At 45.8% G+C, this 18,170-nt stretch overlaps 1 protein-coding gene across 1 annotated transcript in view; it reads left to right on the top strand.

Moving 5' to 3' along the window:
• The window catches only part of LOC123746750 (serine-rich adhesin for platelets), a 393,680-nt gene that overhangs the window by 348,159 nt on the left and 27,351 nt on the right, over positions 1-18,170 (top strand). The window contains exon 9 of the mRNA XM_069321683.1: positions 14,692-14,797. Coding sequence (XP_069177784.1) covers positions 14,692-14,797 — 106 coding nt within the window. The remainder of the gene's footprint in view (positions 1-14,691; positions 14,798-18,170) is intronic.

Genomic DNA, 18,170 nt, shown 5'->3' with positions numbered 1-18,170 from the left:
AATTGACGTTGATACGGCATGTTATCTTGAGGTTATCTTGAGATGATTTCGGGGCTTAGCGTCCCCGCGGCCCGGTCCTCGACCTGGCCCCCCTTTTCACATCCATTCGACACATCCCCCAGGAAGCAGCCAGTAGCATGTCTAACTCCCTGGTACCTATTTACTGCTAGTGGTACCTATGTTTACCACGTGTTTACCACGTGCTAGGTATGAACTACATAACAGGGTAGTTAGGTTACGTATGGTAGAGCAAGACGGGGAAGGTGGGAGATGATGATGGTGATGATTTAAGACGGAGATGGGAAAGAAAGCGAAATTACATTACCTACTCAAAGAAACGCCTAATTAGATAGCAATGTACTTCTATCGCATTGGGCAGCTCGATACTGGCGTTTTTTATATCATTTCGACGTTCAAGGCCGTCTCGATTCATCTACGTCGTTGAGTTATTAGACTTGTTTCATGTGGTTTTCCTCTCCCCACAGTGGTGTTGTTGTTAGTGGTGGTGGTGGTGGTATCAGTGTCTCCCCTTCCCCCTGTGGGGGGGGGGGACACAGGCACCCAACCAGACGTGATGGGGTCACGGGGGAGGGAGGGAGGGAGGGTAATTAAGGTGACGAGCGTGACTTGCTGTATCTTGAGGCTATCACCAGGGCTGTGTGTGTGTCCGTGTCCCAACTGAACCAATATTACCCAACAGTGCACTTGTGCGAAATGGTGGTGAGCATTATTCAGTGTGCGACGATGGCGTGAACGTCGTGGAAGACAGTGTGTGAGCCAAGCCGGTCTACCGTCATTGCTTACAGGTAATTCACTAACAAGTACGAGGCTTCTGCCACTCATTGTGTTAGTAGATGCCTCCTCCTGGTCCTCAGTTGATTGACTGATTGATGAAGATTAAGCCACCCAAAAGGTGGCACGGGCATGAATAACCCGTAAGTGGTGGCCCTTTTGAGTCATTACCAGTTTCAATAGATGATACTGGAGATCTGTGGAGGTGCGACTGCACCCTGCGTGACGGGAGATGTCTCCCTGTCCTCAGTTCAAGCTCAAGTACGTTTATTGAGACAATAAAATACATCTCAAATGGATAGAATAGCTTAGGCTATTTCTATCCTCAGTAACTGTGCCGGAAGCTACAAGACCTTTCCAGTTGCGATATCTATATATTTATCTAGGTCGTGGTAGACTTCGTCACTATCTATTAAACAGTTTGACGAGCTCCTAAGCGCTATACCAGCTCGTCTATAAGAATAATAACTTGAAGGGGTTCAGGATGACTTCGAAGTACTTCGTAGCTCGTGTACCGTTTAGCAAGTACTAAGACACAATGATAAAGAGGTATAGGTCTTCGAAGTGCCCATGTGAATGTTTTTGTTTTGTTTTTTACTAATAAAAAATGCATGGTATTAAAAAAAAATGGCTCGAATCGAAGGTTAACATTAAATTTTAAAATGTGATTTCAGCTGGAAAAGGGTAAGCGAGGTAAGGCTGGGAATGGTTGCTGTAGCGCCGGCGGGAGGGTGAACAAGTGTTAGGTGGTGGTAGTTGTGACAGTCAACAGGTGGTGGTAGTTGTGACAGTCAACAGGTGGTGGTAGTTGTGACAGTCAACAGGTGGTGGTAGTTGTGACAGTCAACAGGTGGTGGTAGTTGTGACAGTCAACAGGTGGTGGTAGTTGTGACAGTCAACAGGTGGTGGTAGTTGTGACAGTCAACAGGTGGTGGTAGTTGTGACAGTCAACAGGTGGTGGTAGTTGTGACAGTCAACAGGTGGTGGTAGTTGTGACAGTCAACAGGTGGTGGTAGTTGTGACAGTCAACAGGTGGTGGTAGTTGTGACAGTCAACAGGTGGTGGTCGTTGTGACAGTCAACAGGTGGTGGTCGTTGTGACAGTCAACAGGTGGTGGTAGTTGTGACAGTCAACAGGTGGTGGTAGTTGTGACAGTCAACAGGTGGTGGTAGTTGTGACAGTCAACAGGTGGTGGTAGTTGTGACAGTCAACAGGTGGTGGTAGTTGTGACAGTCAACAGGTGGTGGTAGTTGTGACAGTCAACAGGTGGTGGTCGTTGTGACAGTCAACAGGTGGTGGTAGTTGTGACAGTCAACAGGTGGTGGTAGTTGTGACAGCCAACAGGTGGTGGTAGTTGTGACGGTCAACAGGTGGTGGTAGTTGTGACAGTCAACAGGTGGTGGTAGTTGTGACAGTCAACAGGTGGTGGTAGTTGTGACAGTCAACAGGTGGTGGTAGTTGTGACAGTCAACAGGTGGTGGTAGTTGTGACGGTCAACAGGTGGTGGTAGTTGTGACAGTCAACAGGTGGTGGTAGTTGTGACAGTCAACAGGTGGTGGTAGTTGTGACAGTCAACAGGTGGTGGTAGTTGTGACAGTCAACAGGTGGTGGTAGTTGTGACAGCCAACAGGTGGTGGTAGTTGTGACAGTCAACAGGTGGTGGTAGTTGTGACAGCCAACAGGTGGTGGTAGTTGTGACAGCCAACAGGTGGTTTTAGTTGTGACAGCGCAGGGCAGTCTACAGGACCCGGGTGTTGAGGGTAGCACCCTGGGTGAGTGTCCCCTGGGGAGGCGGTGAGGGGCGATCTGTACAGGGAGTTACCCATGGCGGTTGGGGGGGGGGTGACGACCAGGCTTCTGGAGGCGGTATAACCTGCTTCAGGCTATGGAAAGCTCTCCCCCCCCCCCCCCCCCAAGGAAAGCACACTTACATTTTTCTGCAGGCGAAGAGTTACTATAACGTGGCTAAAGTATGTTGACCAGACCACACACTAGAAGGTGAAGGGACGACGACGTTTCGGTTCGTCCTGGACCATTCTCAAGTCGATTCTCAATTCTCAATCGACTTGAGAATGGTCCAGGACGGACCGAAACGTCGTCGTCCCTTCACCTTCTAGTGTGTGGTCTGGTCAATTTACATTTTTATGTCCTATACGGAAGGGATTGCAAAACTGAGAAACTGTTTAATAAATGAAAACGAAGCTGTCATGAGGATTGAAAAATGCACAGGTTTCGTAGAGGGATGGATAAAGGCTGGATGACTCTTGGCTCATGTATCGTAACCCGGCCCCCCTCCCCGCGCTCCTTGACCCTGCCTTCGAGAGCACTCTACTTGGAATGTACTTTAAGACAAGAAAGTCACTATGAAGGGAGAGTTTCCGGTACAAGGCCCAGTTGCCAGCTTTGACGAGGCGTCCACGTGTCAGCTTTGACAAGACGTCCACGTGTCAGTTTTGACAGGTGACAAGGCTTCAACTTCTCGCCCCCTACACTGTCCTAGAGGCCTGGGCTGGCAGGAGTTTCGAACGAGGCTTTCATTCCACCAAGGATGGGCCCTCGGCAACCCCATCCTCTGAGGTGATGGTACTTTTTGTGTAACTATGTGGTCCATCGTGGTGGTATGTACAGATGCAGCCCCAGTAACCCTACCATTATTTTGTACGATTTTATTTTGTTCGATTTTTGTACGATTTTTGAATTTTTTCGTACTATTTTTTATAGTTTGGGAAAAACAAAGCTAAAAACAAAAAAAAACTAATATTCTTAGGCCTAGTATAGCATATATATGTACTTTATTCGGCCTCAGATAGCGTGTATTAGGCCTAGAAAGGTTAGGTTTATTTTGTTAGCCACAAAATTATAAAAACTAACTCTGTCCAAATTCAATAATACAAAAGTCAACTTTCTATTGACCCATCACGACATATTGACACTAACGAACACGTGGTTACTATAAGTACTGCGCTCTCCTTTTGGGAGGCTGGGTTGGCCTCGACGAGCCTGTCTTTCGTTCGCCAGGCGCTGGTGACAGTGTAGAGGCCGTGGTCTTTCACCTGATGACTCTGTAGGTGAAAGGAAGTCTGCCCCCATTGGTTTCTACGTCGACAGGGAATCGCACCCGGGTCCTCAAGGCGATGATCCAGAGGGCTGTCCAAGTGGGTGTATGTGTGATTACCAATTGTTTTGTATGTGTGTCGCCATCTATTTGTGTGCATGTAAGCTGTGTACGTGTGAGTTCCCCAGTTGATTAAGCGCATGTGTGGGTTCCCCAGCTGTTTAGGAACACGTTTAGCTCCTGTGCCGTTTGCAAGCTAAATTAAACAACCATTCTCCCGGGCACATACCACTGCCAGTCCAATTCTCGAAGTGATTAACTTTGCCGCTAGAACTGGTGTGGCAGGAGGCGGTGTTGCCGCCCTCCGGGACCTGCGCGGGAAGAGGCGTCGGGGCACGCTGCGAGGCGGAAGATTTGGGAGTTAACTGTTGGAAGAGATTAGGTTAGAGATTAGCGAAAGATTGTCAGAAAACAGGAAGGAGAATTGCCAGGTTGTCAACAGTTGTTCTTTGTGTTAACTGTTGTCTATGGTCATCATCTGGTCTTTTTAAGTTTATGGTCTAAGGCCTCGATATGTTCTTTGGGATCACGGGCGGTTGGCTAAAGTCGCCAGCTTAAATACAAGGACATCAGGTGTTATATTATCGCCACTATCTGCGTATACAGTCACTAGACTGTTGCATTATCGTCACCATCTGTGCCTGCAGTCATCAGCTGTTTTCTTCGGTAAGTAGCCATTGCTTAACATTGCCTAGTGCTGTTGACAGTCGCCAGCTGTTCTTAAGAAACACGAAAGGCGGTCTTAAGTTCCACATTTTGATTGCCACAGGCGGCTAATTTATTGTGCACTCCATACTCTTCCTGTGAGGGGAACCACAGTCGTTCTGTCGTTAGTGACGAGTTGATGACACTGTTGATGTATGTTGACAGAGGTCTTCATTCCCTGGTCCAGATAACCTGTTGGTTATTGGGACCAATAGAGTCTTAAGCCCTGAGAGTCTTAAGACCTGAGAGTCTTAAGACCTGAGAGTCTTAAGACCTGAGACACATTGAAGACACAGATGTACATTCACCTTGTAAGGAGCTGAGATCAGAGGAGCTGTGAGTTGCGGGCGCTGAGACTACGAGCCCAGTGACTATGGAGAGGGGCCATAACAACAAGAGCTTAAGAATATGGTGCATAGAAGATACCGAGGATATATTTCCTTCTAGTTTCAAAGATAGGTTAAGAGAAGAGAGTCTACGGAGGACTGAGATCTTGATAACTAGAAACTGGAGCCCACGTTGTCAATGATTCTTCCTCCTCCTTCTCTTCCTCCGCCTCCTGTTGTCCTCTGAAGTCGCTCGCTCCTGCTGATAGAATATTTTTGCTTGGGTTCTGAGGAAATAACATTCGATTTTGGCTGACATGTGTGAGGTGGTTGGGCTTGCCGGCCTGACGAGCACCAGGGTGGGAGGAGACCAGGTCTTGGGAGCGTCTAATGGGAGCGGCTGAGACGCTCCAGTTTCAGTGGAGGGGCGGGGTGGTATCACAGAAAGACAATACCATCATTTTGGTGCCTGGTCTGTTGGGTGTTGGTTTGGGAGAGGACGACTGTACCCTGTGGAGAGGTAGTTGTCATTCTGGTATTGGTATTTGAGCGTGTTGGTTCATATCTCAATGTCCTCTGACCATTTGGGAAAGAAAACAACAGGTTTTCTTGTTGAAAAAGAAAACCAGACAAACTCCTCGCCTTCGTCGAGAAGAGAGATAAAGCTTTCTTAATATATTCATACGTTTGAATTCTGAGTGCCGGGATTAGGCTCTGGGTGCTGTATTTGTCCACCTTCAACGGCGCCAAAAAGTCTGTCTGTTGGGTTAGATGATTGGTGGAAGCTGAGGAGGGAGGGGGGGGGGGCAGGCGGGGGGGGGGGGGCAGGCAGGGGGAGGGGAGCAAGATTGACAAGGGCAAGGGGGGGGGGTTCCATGTAGGGGGAGGGAGGGTGGGGAGAAGGCTATGTTGTCTATGGTAGGATGGATCAGGCTACACAGGCAGCCTTTGATGTCTCGTCCCTTGTTAAAATATTCCCTTCACTCTTTTATGTTGGCTATACTACGTTGACCGAGGTGTGGGTTGATGAGTTTATTTGTTCTCTCTCTCTGTCTCTCTCTCTCTCTCTCTCTGTCTCTGTCTCTGTCTCTCTCTCTCTCTCTCTCTCTCTCTCTCTCTCTCTCTCTCTCTCTCTCTCTCTCTCTCTCTCTCTCTCTCTCTCTCTCTCTCTCTCTCTCTCTCTCTTTCTTTCTCTCTCTTTCTTTCTCTCTCTTTCTTTCTCTTTCTTTCTCTCTTTCTCTCTTTCTCTCTCTCTCTCTTTCTCTCTCTTTCTTTCTCTCTCTTTCTTTCTCTCTCTCTCTCTCTCTCTCTCTCTCTCTCTCTCTCTCTCTCTCTCTCTCTCTCTCTCTCTCTCTCTCTCTCTCTCTCTCTCTCTCTCTCTCTCTATCTCTCTCTTTTTGCACTCTAAAGTACTGTAGAGTTCTGTAGGAAAACGTTGACAAACTCCAGAAGCTGCCAAACAAATGGCTGTTAGATTTCATCTCCAGAAAGTGCAAGGTAATTTAGATGAGAATGAGAGATAGGGCATCATAAAGCTCATACGTCAGAAGGGAATGGCAACTGCGTGAATTGCAAACGCGAAGACTTTGTAAGTGAATTTTCCTGAATTTACCTGAGGTCCACATTCTTTAGTGGCCTCGATGAGAACAAGAAGCCAGCGGCTCGCGAAGGCCCCTCGTTATTCCTCGGAATTTTATTTATTTTTTCTAGCTGGATTTTAAACTAACCTGTCCTCCTACATAGAACGTCACATTTCGCTCGTATGCGTTACCCAAGACCAAAAATTGTCGTAATAGAAAATGGAAGCGGCTGGCCAAAGTGAAGTACTGTCCCATTTTCTGTTTTGAGTCTTCTGGTAGGTTAGGAGAAGACACTTTAAATTGACCGTTTTCTTTGCGTTGGGAAGGACGGGGGAGACATCTCCCGTCACGCAGGGTGCAGTCGCACCTCCACAGATCTCCAGTATCAGCTAATGATACTGGTAATGGCTCCAAAGGGCCACCACTTACGGGCTATTCATACCCGTGCCACTTTTTGGGTGGCCTAATCTTCATCAATCGACGTTGGGAAACCTATGGAGGACGGACTGGTTAAACTATAATAATGTCTTGGCATTTACGGCTTCGTCAAGGTGGAAAAAGCATATCCTGTTTTCTGCCGGACATTGTGGCTAGTTGAGCTAGGAGCTCATGGCCCTTGTATGCGTTACATTTGACCTTTTTGAAGAAGTGATCTGAATATCTTCCAACTTGTTAGGTATTTTAAAGGTCTTGATGAGATCAGTTCTGTCATGTCTGGTGTATAGTGTAGTTAGTCCTGTGGCCCTCAACGGTTCCTGGTGTGAGGGATTGACTTAATTCTGGGAGTATTACTCTGCACTGAACTGTCTCAAAGCCATTTATGTCCTTTTAAAGGCGAGGTCTATATGCTTGGATACAGGAGTTCAGATAGGAGCTCACCAGAGACTTCTACAGTATTCCTTGAAGTCAAAGGTTAGGTTAAAACTATTCCTAAGTTTTTTGTTTGTTTATACTGCAGTTCCCACTTGTTGTGGGAACAACAGTATGTTATTTGTCAGTGAGCAGTGAACCCTAACTCCTAGGTCCTTGTCTTCATCGCTTTGCCTCATGATAATGTTGTTGTTATTATGAGAAATTTTATGAGGTAACAACTTATTCAAAACATTTCAAGTAAAGTTTCTGATTCTGATCAAAGTAATGGAAGACATCGAATAGAGTCAATAAAAGTTAGGATGATGAGAAGTATTGTAAAAGCGAGATTTATGTAAGTTTGTGTGTGTGTGTGTGTGTGTGTGTGTGTGTGTACTCACCTAATTGTACTCACCTAATTGTGCTTGCGGGGGTTGAGCTCTGGCTCTTTGGTCCCGCCTCTCAACCGTCAATCAACTGGTGTACAGATTCCTGAGCCTATTGGGCTCTATCATATCTACATTTGAAACTGTGAATGGAGTCAGCCTCCACCACATCACTTCCTAATGCATTCCATTTGCTAACTACTCTGACACTGAAAAAGTTCTTTCTAACGTCTCTGTGGCTCATTTGGGTACTCAGCTTCCACCTGTGTCCCCTTGTTCGCGTCCCACCAGTGTTGAAAAGTTCATCCTTGTTTACCCGGTCGATTCCCCTGAGGATTTTGTAGGTTGTGATCATGTCCCCCCTTACTCTTCTGTCTTCCAGTGTCGTGAGGTGCATTTCCCGCAGCCTTTCCTCATAACTCATGCCTCTTAGTTCTGGGACTAGTCTAGTAGCATACCTTTGGACTTTTTCCAGCTTCGTCTTGTGCTTGACAAGGTACGGGCTCCATGCTGGGGCCGCATACTCCAGGATTGGTCTTACATATGTGGTGTACAAGATTCTGAATGATTCCTTACACAGGTTCCTGAACGCCGTTCTGATGTTAGCCAGCCTCGCATATGCCGCAGACGTTATTCTCTTTATGTGGGCTTCAGGAGACAGGTTTGGTGTGATATCAACTCCTAGATCTTTCTCTCTGTCTGTTTCATTAAGTACTTCATCTCCTATTCTGTATCCTGTGCCTGGCCTCCTGTTTCCACTGCCTAGTTTCATTACTTTGCATTTACTCGGGTTGAACCTCAACAGCCATTTGTTGGACCATTCACTCAGTCTATCCAGGTCATCTTGTAGCCTCCTACTATCATCCTCTGTTTCAATCCTCCTCATAATTTTTGCATCGTCGGCAAACATTGAGAGGAACGAATCTATACCCTCTGGGAGATCATTTACATATACCAGAAACAGTATAGGTCCAAGGACTGACCCCTGCGGGACTCCACTTGTGACGTCTCGCCAATCTGAGACCTCACCCCTCACACAGACTCGTTGTCTCCTGTTGCTTAGGTATTCCTCTATCCACCGGAGTACCTTCCCTCTCACTCCAGCCTGCATCTCCAACTTTCGCACTAGCCTCTTGTGTGGCACTGTATCAAAGGCTTTCTGACAATCCAAAAATATGCAGTCTGCCCACCCTTCTCTTTCTTGCCTTATTTTTGTTGCCTGGTCGTAGAATTCAAGTAACCCTGTGAGGCAGGACCTGCCATCCCTGAACCCATGTTGATGCTGTGTTACAAAGTTCCTTCGCTCCAGATGCTCCACTAGTTTTTTTCGCACAATCTTCTCCATCAGCTTGCATGGTATGCAGGTTAGGGACACTGGCCTGTAGTTCAGTGCCTCCTGTCTATCCCCTTTCTTGTATATCGGGACTACGTTAGCTGCTTTCCAAATATCTGGCAGTTCCCCTGTTGCCAGTGATTTGTTATACACTATGGAGAGTGGTAGGCTCAGTTCTCTTGCTCCTTCCTTTAGAACCCAAGGGGAGATTCCATCTGAGCCTATAGCCTTCGTCACGTCCAACTCTAGTAAACACTTCCTTACTTCCCCACTGGTAATCTCAAACTCTTCCAGTGGTTCCTGGTTAGCTATTCCCTCACTTACCTCTGGAATTTCTCCTTGTTCTAAGGTGAAGACCTCCTGGAATTTCTTATTCAATTCCTCACACACTTCCTTGTCATTTGTAGTGAATCCTTCCGCCCCTATCCTTAATCTCATAACCTGTTCCTTTACTGTTGTTTTTCTCCTAATGTGGCTGTGGTGTAGACTGGTGTGTGTGTGTGTGTGTGTGTGTGTGTGTGTGTGTGTGTGTGTGTGTGTGTGTGTGTGTGTGTGTGTGTGTGTGTGTGTGTGTGGTTTTTAGCGATGGGATACCGTAGTGGAGATCGTTAGGTTGAACAGAGGTCCAGGAACGTGTCGGTGTTTGTGTAGGTTAACACCAGGTGCTTCCCTGGCACCTGTTCCATACTATTTAAAATAGCACGTCTTAACCTCGCTAACATTAGGTAAGGAAAAATGTCCTTCCCTCCCTCCCTAACATAGTCTGTTTTTTTTTTTTAAGAAGTTTTAGCGAACAGTGATTTAATTTCTGTCTGTCCGTGTCTCGGTTCTGTCTGTCTGTCTGTCTGTCTGTCTGTCTGTCTGTGGTAGTTCGTTGATTTCCTCCCCTTTCCCCCAAGGCAGACGCACCCAGGGGGGTCGAGGCTGTGTACTCACCTGTGTGTGTAATGCTGTTATTGCTATCTCACTTGTCGGGTGTGTGAGGTGACGATGGGAGGTGTGTTAGGGCAGGCCACTGTGATAGAGGGTGAGGTGGGAGTAATAACGAGGGGGGTGTAACGGGAAAACAACAGTAACAAGGTTATCGGGAATAACCGAACTCGGTTAAGGGCTCACCATAGCCCGTGCTACATGGACACTTCGTTCTGAGTAGCTAAAACCACAACAACAACAACAGGGAAAACAATGATAGTAGAGCGTGAACATCTAAGAGTCATTAGAAATATGTGTAGAATAATAAACCCCACGTTGTTTGAGTTAGGAAAAATACTATTTGTCAAATATAGATACTGTTCATAAAATAATCCTTCCCCCCCCCCCCAATTTTGCACCCGCAAGATAAAGTAAGTACTTAAGGGGGTTGACAAATGGTAATCTTCTTGTTTGATAAATTGTTCACTTGAGACAATTAAGCAAGTCCCAGCTGTGTGTGGGTACAAGTGACAGGATGAACAACCCAGCGGGTTTTCTTCCTATTGGGGAGTGTTGTACATGCTGCTATGGCGGTGTGTCCACTCACAGGATGAGTGGCGCTGCCCAATTAACTCGCCCCTCGGGGCAAAAATTAAAAAAAAATGATAGGTGAACGAGAACCACGAGGGGAGGGGTAAACAAGTGTGTGGGGGAAGAAAAAGGAAGAGAGATGAAAAAGGCAAAAGGGCGATTGGATGGGATGGAAAAAGATGCTGAAAAAGAGACACAAAAAAGGGGGGAAGTGGAATAGAAGGAAAACAAAGTGTGTTGTGAGGTGAGCCACCTGTTGTTGTTGTTGTTTTAGATTTAGCTATTCAGGACGAAGTGTCCATGTAGCACGGGGTATGGTGAGCCCGTAAGGTTATTGTGAGCCACCTGCTCTCTCACTCTTTTACACTGTCCCCTCTTCCTATCCTCCTCTCCCTATCCTCCTCTCCTCCCCCTCCATCCTCTCCTCCCCCTCCATCCTCTCCTCCCCCTCCATCCTCTCCTCCCCCTCCATCCTCTCCCTCATCCTCCATCTTTGTCTCGCCTTCATTCTATTGATTTTTTTTTGAGCTGGACGGTAGAGCAACGGTCTCGCGTCATGCAAGTCAGCGATCAATTCCCGACCGTCCAAGTGTTTGGGCATCATTCCATACACTCGTCCCATCCCCAAATCCTTATCCTGATCCCTTCCAAGGGCTATATAGTCGTTATGGCTTGGCTCTTTTCCCTGTTATTTTCCCCCCTCCCTCCTTGTACTGCACCTCATTGTCAGTTTGTTAAAGTGAATGTTAAAGATGGCTGAGAGTATCTCTCTCTCTCTCTCTCTCTCTCTCTCTCTCTCTCTCTCTCTCTCTCTCTCTCTCTCTCTCTCTCTCTCTCATGTAAAGATACACAAACAAAATTACTCCCCAAAGTTAGCTAGTCCACACATTTTCTTTCCATAGCGATGGAAGAACTTGCCTTTTTATATATATTAAAACCAACCTCTGGTCTGTAGTGAGAAAATGTCATTCTCGAGTTCAGTCTTTTTATATATTGTCTCGTTTTTGTCGAGAGAGAAGCATATATATATATATATATATATATATATATATATATATATATATATATATATATATATATATATATATATATATATATATTAGATTCAGATTCAGATGTTTATTCAGGTAAGGTATATACATACAAGTGATGTTACATTAATGGATCAATATATAGATAGAGCTAGTACATACAATGCCTAAAGCCACTATTACGCAATGCGTTTCGGGCAAGAAAAACATTAATATCTAGAACTTAATACTAATTGAGCATAAAGAATAAAAAGTGTTGAGAACAAATACAAATAAAGATAAAAAAAAAGGGGGAACATGACTGAAAAAGCAGCACAAATACAATAGGTTGACAAACAGTGTTGATTAAAAAAAAAGAAAATAACGGACATGGGTTGACAATAGAGGAGTGAGGTAGGTTACAGGGAATTTATTAGGTAGTGTTTAGTTTTTATCTTAAACTGGTTGAGAGAGGTACTGTCTTTAACATGGTTGGGAAGGTCATTCCACATTCTGGGCCCCTTGATTTGTAGAGCATTTCTAGTTTGATTAAGTCGTACTCTAGGAATATCAAAACTGTATTTATTTCTGGTGTGATGCTCATGGGTTCTGTTACAACCTTCTATGAAGCTTTTGAGATCAGGATTAGCATTACAATTTAGCGTTTTGTATATGTATAGTACACATGAGAGAATGTGCAGTGACTTAATGTCTAACATATTCAGGGATTTGAATAGGGGTACCGAGTGATGTCTGGGGCCAGAATTGGATATTGTCCTAATAGCAGCTTTGTGTTGAGTAATTAGAGGACGTAAATGATTTTGGGTAGTAGAGCCCCAAGCACAAATACCATAGTTGAGATATGGATAGATAAGGGAGTAATAGAGAGTCACCAGGGCAGGGCGTGGTACATAATATCTGATCTTAGAAAGAATGCCCACAGTTTTTGAAACTTTTTTAGATATGTTTAGAATGTGTCCCTGGAAATTCAGCTTGTGGTCAATGAGAATGCCAAGGAATTTGCCATCTAATTTGTTACAAATTTGGGTATTGTTTATATATATATATATATATATATATATATATATATATATATATATATATATATATATACATACACACATGAGGAGTAGGGTGTGAGGGGCGTAACACACAAGTTCTTCCGGCAGAATGGCGGGTTCCAGTTCGAGGTTGTTGACATCCATTTGCCCCTTCCGTCTCTAGTTCAGTGCAATGTTGCAAGGAACACTGCCTCTAAAAAATAAAAAAATGCACCAGGTGCAGATGAGGAACGTGATGAGCACACAAGATCAGAGGCCTCAAGAGCACACCAGGTGCAGTTCCGGGGTGGAATTCAATTTTATGCAACGTTTCGCTGTTGTCTGTGTGCTCCAGATTGTATTTTCTGATTCTCTATCACCCTCCGCCATCCCCCCCTTTTAACCGTATCTATAACCTGCATTGCAAAAAATTGCTAGGAATGCTGGGTTGTTAAGTGATTGATGGCTCGAGGTAGTGTAGGGAATGCTTAGTAGCTGAGTCTGCTGGGTGGTGCTGGGAACTGTGGGTGGTGCTCTAAATACCAACTGGGTATTGATTACACAAAAGGAAAGTTTTCCTTTCTCTTCCTCCACTCTACACCACTTTGGGGGTGATCCTGGACGTCATGGTTCGAATCCAGGGCGGGTCATATAGAGTTTTTAGTGATCTATGGCGCGTTCATGCAGCCTTATAAGTAACCCTGTCTAATCCATTGCATTTTCACTTTTCCTTCTTATTCCTCTCTTTTCCATCTCCTCTTCCTCTGCCCTTACACCTTCCCACAAGCAGCTCCACACGCACACCACTAATACTCATCAAGAAAGTTTGTGAGAGCAATACTTGTGTGAGAGGGTATCGGGCTGGCCGCTGTGCCGAGCTCTGTCAGTTCCACCTATGTTCAGGCTCCAGTCCCATCTGTCAGGACGGGTGATGTTGGCTGGTCCTGCAGGTATCCATCCTTGACTATTGTCATTAGTCTCCTCCCGATGCTGTCACTCTCGGGATTCACCATCCATCTTGTGTGTTCGCAAATCACCTTCCCCTCCTCCCCTGCACCTTAGCTTCCCTCCCTCAGGAGTCTCCCTGCTCCTGTGGGGCAGTCTCCCTCCTTCGGTTTCCGCATACTCCTGCTTCCATCGGCTCCAAAGGCGCCTTCCCTCTCCACGGTATGATCTAATCTCTCGCTCTGATACGATCCGGATCTTTTCATCACCTCTACCTGGCGCCATCTTGATGTCTGACTGGCGTTCCTGCTTCCATATTTTCCCCGTGGACGTGGGATTGCTGGTTTCTAGCGTAGGTTAGACATAAATAGATGAGTTTGGGTGGATATAAATAGGAGCTGCCTCGTGTATGTGTGTGCATGCGACCGACCAAGCTTCCGTGTTTATTCCCTCATTGATTAGTGGTTATGTGAACCTTCCAAGCCCATTAGTTCTCCTCATTACAACACCTCATTATCTAACATTACTCAGACATGGGTTAGTGAACCCATTCATCACCAGGGCGTGGGTCTTCCCCCTGAAGTGCTGAATAGCGTCCCAAAGACCTTTTTCATTTCAAGATACCGAAGTTCAAGGTGTAGCAACAAGAGATCAAAACGGGGTTTGAATTTATACATTTTTTGTTTGTCTTGATCAATACACAGGGTGTGACCCGCCTGTTGCCAGTATATGGCGACTTATGAAAGCTTTAACCTATGGTCATGTAATTGGTAATTATCATTTAGTGTTTTGTTCTTGTCAGTCATAGATGAGGGGGAATTTAAGTGATTATTTCCCTTCTTTGTTTTAAATGAGAGATGTATTTGTACACGAGGAGGGTACAGTTCTCCCCTCAAGTGAAGAGCTGAGGCAAGAACTGCATTTATTTATATATATGTATGCAGGGCAGTATCGAGCCTTAGCTCTTGGACCCCGCCTTTCTAACCGCCTGTTGTTTGTGCATGTATGTTGTCCCGTAGTATCATATATTTGTTTGTGCAATGAAGACTAATTCTTCCATCAGCAGTACTCACCAGTCTCTCTCTCATCCCCCGCCCGCCCCCACAGACGGATCCTCGAGGTGCACTCGGCCGATGAGTTCTACACGGTGATGGGCGTCCTCACCAGGGAGATGATCACCTTTGGTCTTATGGACGCTAACAAGCTGGTTCAGGTGCGTTGTAACGACCCCTTGTTCTTCTCCCCCCTCCCCAGTACCCCCCCCCCCCTCTCTCTCTCTCTCTCTCTCTCTCTCTCTCTCTCTCTCTCTCTCTCTCTCTCTCTCTCTCTCTCTCTCTCTCTCTCTCTCTCGCATCCCAAATGACAACTATAATTATAGATTAAATCATAAAATGCAAAAATTCCAGTCACACTTAGTCCTCAATCCTCGTATGAAATGATTATAACATTCTCAAGTGTCAGCACTTTTCCAGATTGACCTGTAGTGCTCATTCTGCAACATATAGACAATTTTAAACATATAAACTCATTTGCATACAGACCTAATGACGTCTGGCTTGCTGGGATAAGCTCTGAATCACGTAGTTGGCTTTCTGATCACCTTAAAGGTGAGGGGACACACGCAACTATTACCCTGTTTGGCTTGACAAGGAGGCCAGCTTCAATTAGAATGATAAATAGATCTAATAAAATAGATAAATAGATAAATAGATCTAATATTCATGGTATCATCGGAATACGGGCCTGAAGATTCACGAAGCAGTTACGCATGCACTTACGAACCTGCCCATCTTTTCTCAATGTTTGGCGGCTTTGTTTATAATTATTAAACAGTTAATGAGCTCTGAAGCACCAGGAGGCTGTTTATAACAATAACAACAGTTGATTGGGTAGTTTTTATGCTTGTAAACTGTTTAATAAATGTAACCAAAGCCGTCAAAGATTGAGGAAAGATGTACACGTTCGTAAGTACTTGCGTAACTGCTTCGTGAATCCGGGTCACAGAATTTCCGATTGTTTCCCCTCTACCAAGCAGTGCATGGATGCTTTCTGCATTTAATGGTCTCGGTAATACCCAACTGCTAATTGCCTCACCACCAATACCTCCCCCTGGAGCACCACTAGGTATCTAGAGGTACTCCACAACCACACACTAGAAAGTGAAGGGACGACGACGTTTCGGTCCGTCCTGGACCATTCTCAAGTCGACGGACCGAAATGTCGTCGTCCCTTCACTTTCTAGTGTGTGGTTTGGTCAACATATTTCTGCCACGTTATTGTGACTCCTCGTCTGCATACTCCACAACATTGTCATATAAGAACATAAGAACAAGGTAACTGCAGAAGGCCTATTGGCATATACGAGGCAGCTCCTATTTATCACCACCCAATCCCACTCATATGCATATCATAACAGCAGCAATGTCGTGGCTACCAAACATTCCTGTGGTGGCAGGGGAAAGCTGAAAGTGTCAGCTGTACACCAGTCCATTCGCTGTAATCTAATCCTTGGCGTATACCACAGGAGTCAACCCATCCTCCAATGATAGAAGGAGGATGGAGGATAGAAGGGCATTTCTTCCATATTGCTAATATGGAAGAAATATATGAAATGTGAATCTTTTTAACGGGGTACCGCTGTAAAACCCGCCCCTTCTTTCCCCTCTCCCCCAAATGGTTGACGTTTTGTATTAAATTCTAAAGAGCATTGACTGGTGATCGTCCCCGTCATGTAAACAGACTTGGCTGTTGATCGCCTCGTCATCAGGCTCCATTAACTGTTAACAGCTTTGATAATAGAGGCTGTATCTTGTGTAATTGGCACACGACACCAGGTTAGTGGATGGTGCAGGGGCCCGCAGCTTCTGCTTCGTCTCATGTCCACTCCTGCCAGTGTCCAGATAGCTGTAGTTAGCGTTTGTGTGTGTGTGGAGTGCGGGGGCTGGGGTAGACGGTGTGTGTGCGTGCGTGTGTGTGTGTGTGGGGGGGGGGGGAGGTCCGACAAGAGAGCAAGCACACGCTCGTGCAGGTCTATAATAAAGAGTACTCACACACGTGTCTCTCACAAACCCATTTGCAGCTTTACTGCATTGACAATATTACTTTTGTTTGTCAGCTTCCTGGAGTGAGTGGGACCAACATAGCTCGCACAGTGCCAGAGGCGGAGAGCTGTAGAAGGGGCAACGCTGCGCCTTTAATTTAGCTCTTGGCTCTTGCCTTAAGTGGTTGTATATAAGGTCGTGCAGAGGAACTTGGGGGGGGGGGCGAGAATGGGAAGATTTGCTTGGTGAGTGGAGACATATTTTAATACTTGTAAGTGGAACTGGAGACTTTGCGTCTAATGGCACTGCTTCTCGTCTGTCTGTCTGTGTGTCTGTGTGTCTGTCTGTCTGTCTGTCTGTCTGTCTGTCTGTCTGTCTGTCTGTCTGTCTGTCTGTCTGTCTGTCTCTCTCTCTCTCTCTCTCTCTCTCTCTCTCTCTCTCTCTCTCTCTCTCTCTCTCTCTCTCTCTCTCTCTCTCTCTCTCTCTCTCTCTCTCTCTGTCATCTTCCTTGAGCTTCTTTGCTGAAGGAAGAACGTTTATGAACTAACCGGGTGTGTCCAACACATCACACTGGACATATTTGAGGCTCTATGCCCCATGAGGTCATTTGTCACTGGGTAGATCATTTCAAGGGATGCGAACACGTGCACACAACCGGTCTCTACCCGGGTTCGATTCCCGGACAGGGTGGTGGGGGACAATTAAGGCACGTTAATTTTTTATAATTTTGCCCCGAGGGGCGAGTTTATTGGTCAGCGCCACTCATCATGTGAGAGAATACACCGCCATAGTGACAGTATTGGTCAGCGCCACTCATCATGTGAGAGAATACACCGCCATAGTGACAGTATTGGTCAGCGCCACTCATCATGTGAGAGAATACACCGCCATAGTGACAGTATTGGTCAGCGCCACTCATCATGTGAGAGAATACACCGCCATTGCAGCATGTATATAACACTCCCCAATGGGAAGAAAACCCACTGGGGGAAATTTCCGTTCATCTGAGGCCTCGGTTCAAATAAGTACCCGGGAGTTAGGTGACTGTTGGGGGAAGGGAAAGGGAAAGGTAAAGCACAACCATTAGTCTTTCCCTATCCAAGGGAAAGGGTAGTGGTTGGCCTAGGGGTGGGGGGGGGGAAGACTTCAGTAAGCGTAATCAGTCTTCCTGTCCCCACCAGTGGGAGACAATGTGCATTCTTTCATAAGTGCACTAATGTTTGTCGTTGTTACAGTGTCATAAAGTGTCACTTTGGGCCGGGTGATTATGGGTCGTGTTGTGTGTCAATCTGGGCGAGTTTTGGGATGTTTGTGTCCTCTGTTTTTGTGTCAGGTCGTCTGTGTTGTCTCGTGCATCTGTTCTGGTTCTATTCTGTCATCAGTTCTCTGAATGTTTCCCCACACCATCCTGTTTTTCCTTTATGCTTCTTAACATTGTATTCTCCCACAGATTGTTATATTATCTCGCCTCTTAGTCCCATATTAATAATAATAATAATTTGTTGTGTCGGGGACAGAAAGCCTGAGTGTGTTCATATACCTTCG

This window comes from Procambarus clarkii, chromosome 10 (genome assembly GCF_040958095.1).
Source record: "Procambarus clarkii isolate CNS0578487 chromosome 10, FALCON_Pclarkii_2.0, whole genome shotgun sequence".
NCBI lineage: Eukaryota > Metazoa > Arthropoda > Malacostraca > Decapoda > Cambaridae > Procambarus > Procambarus clarkii.
The sequence above is the reverse complement of the archived record's forward strand: the minus strand, read 5'-3'. Positions and strand labels throughout refer to the sequence as shown.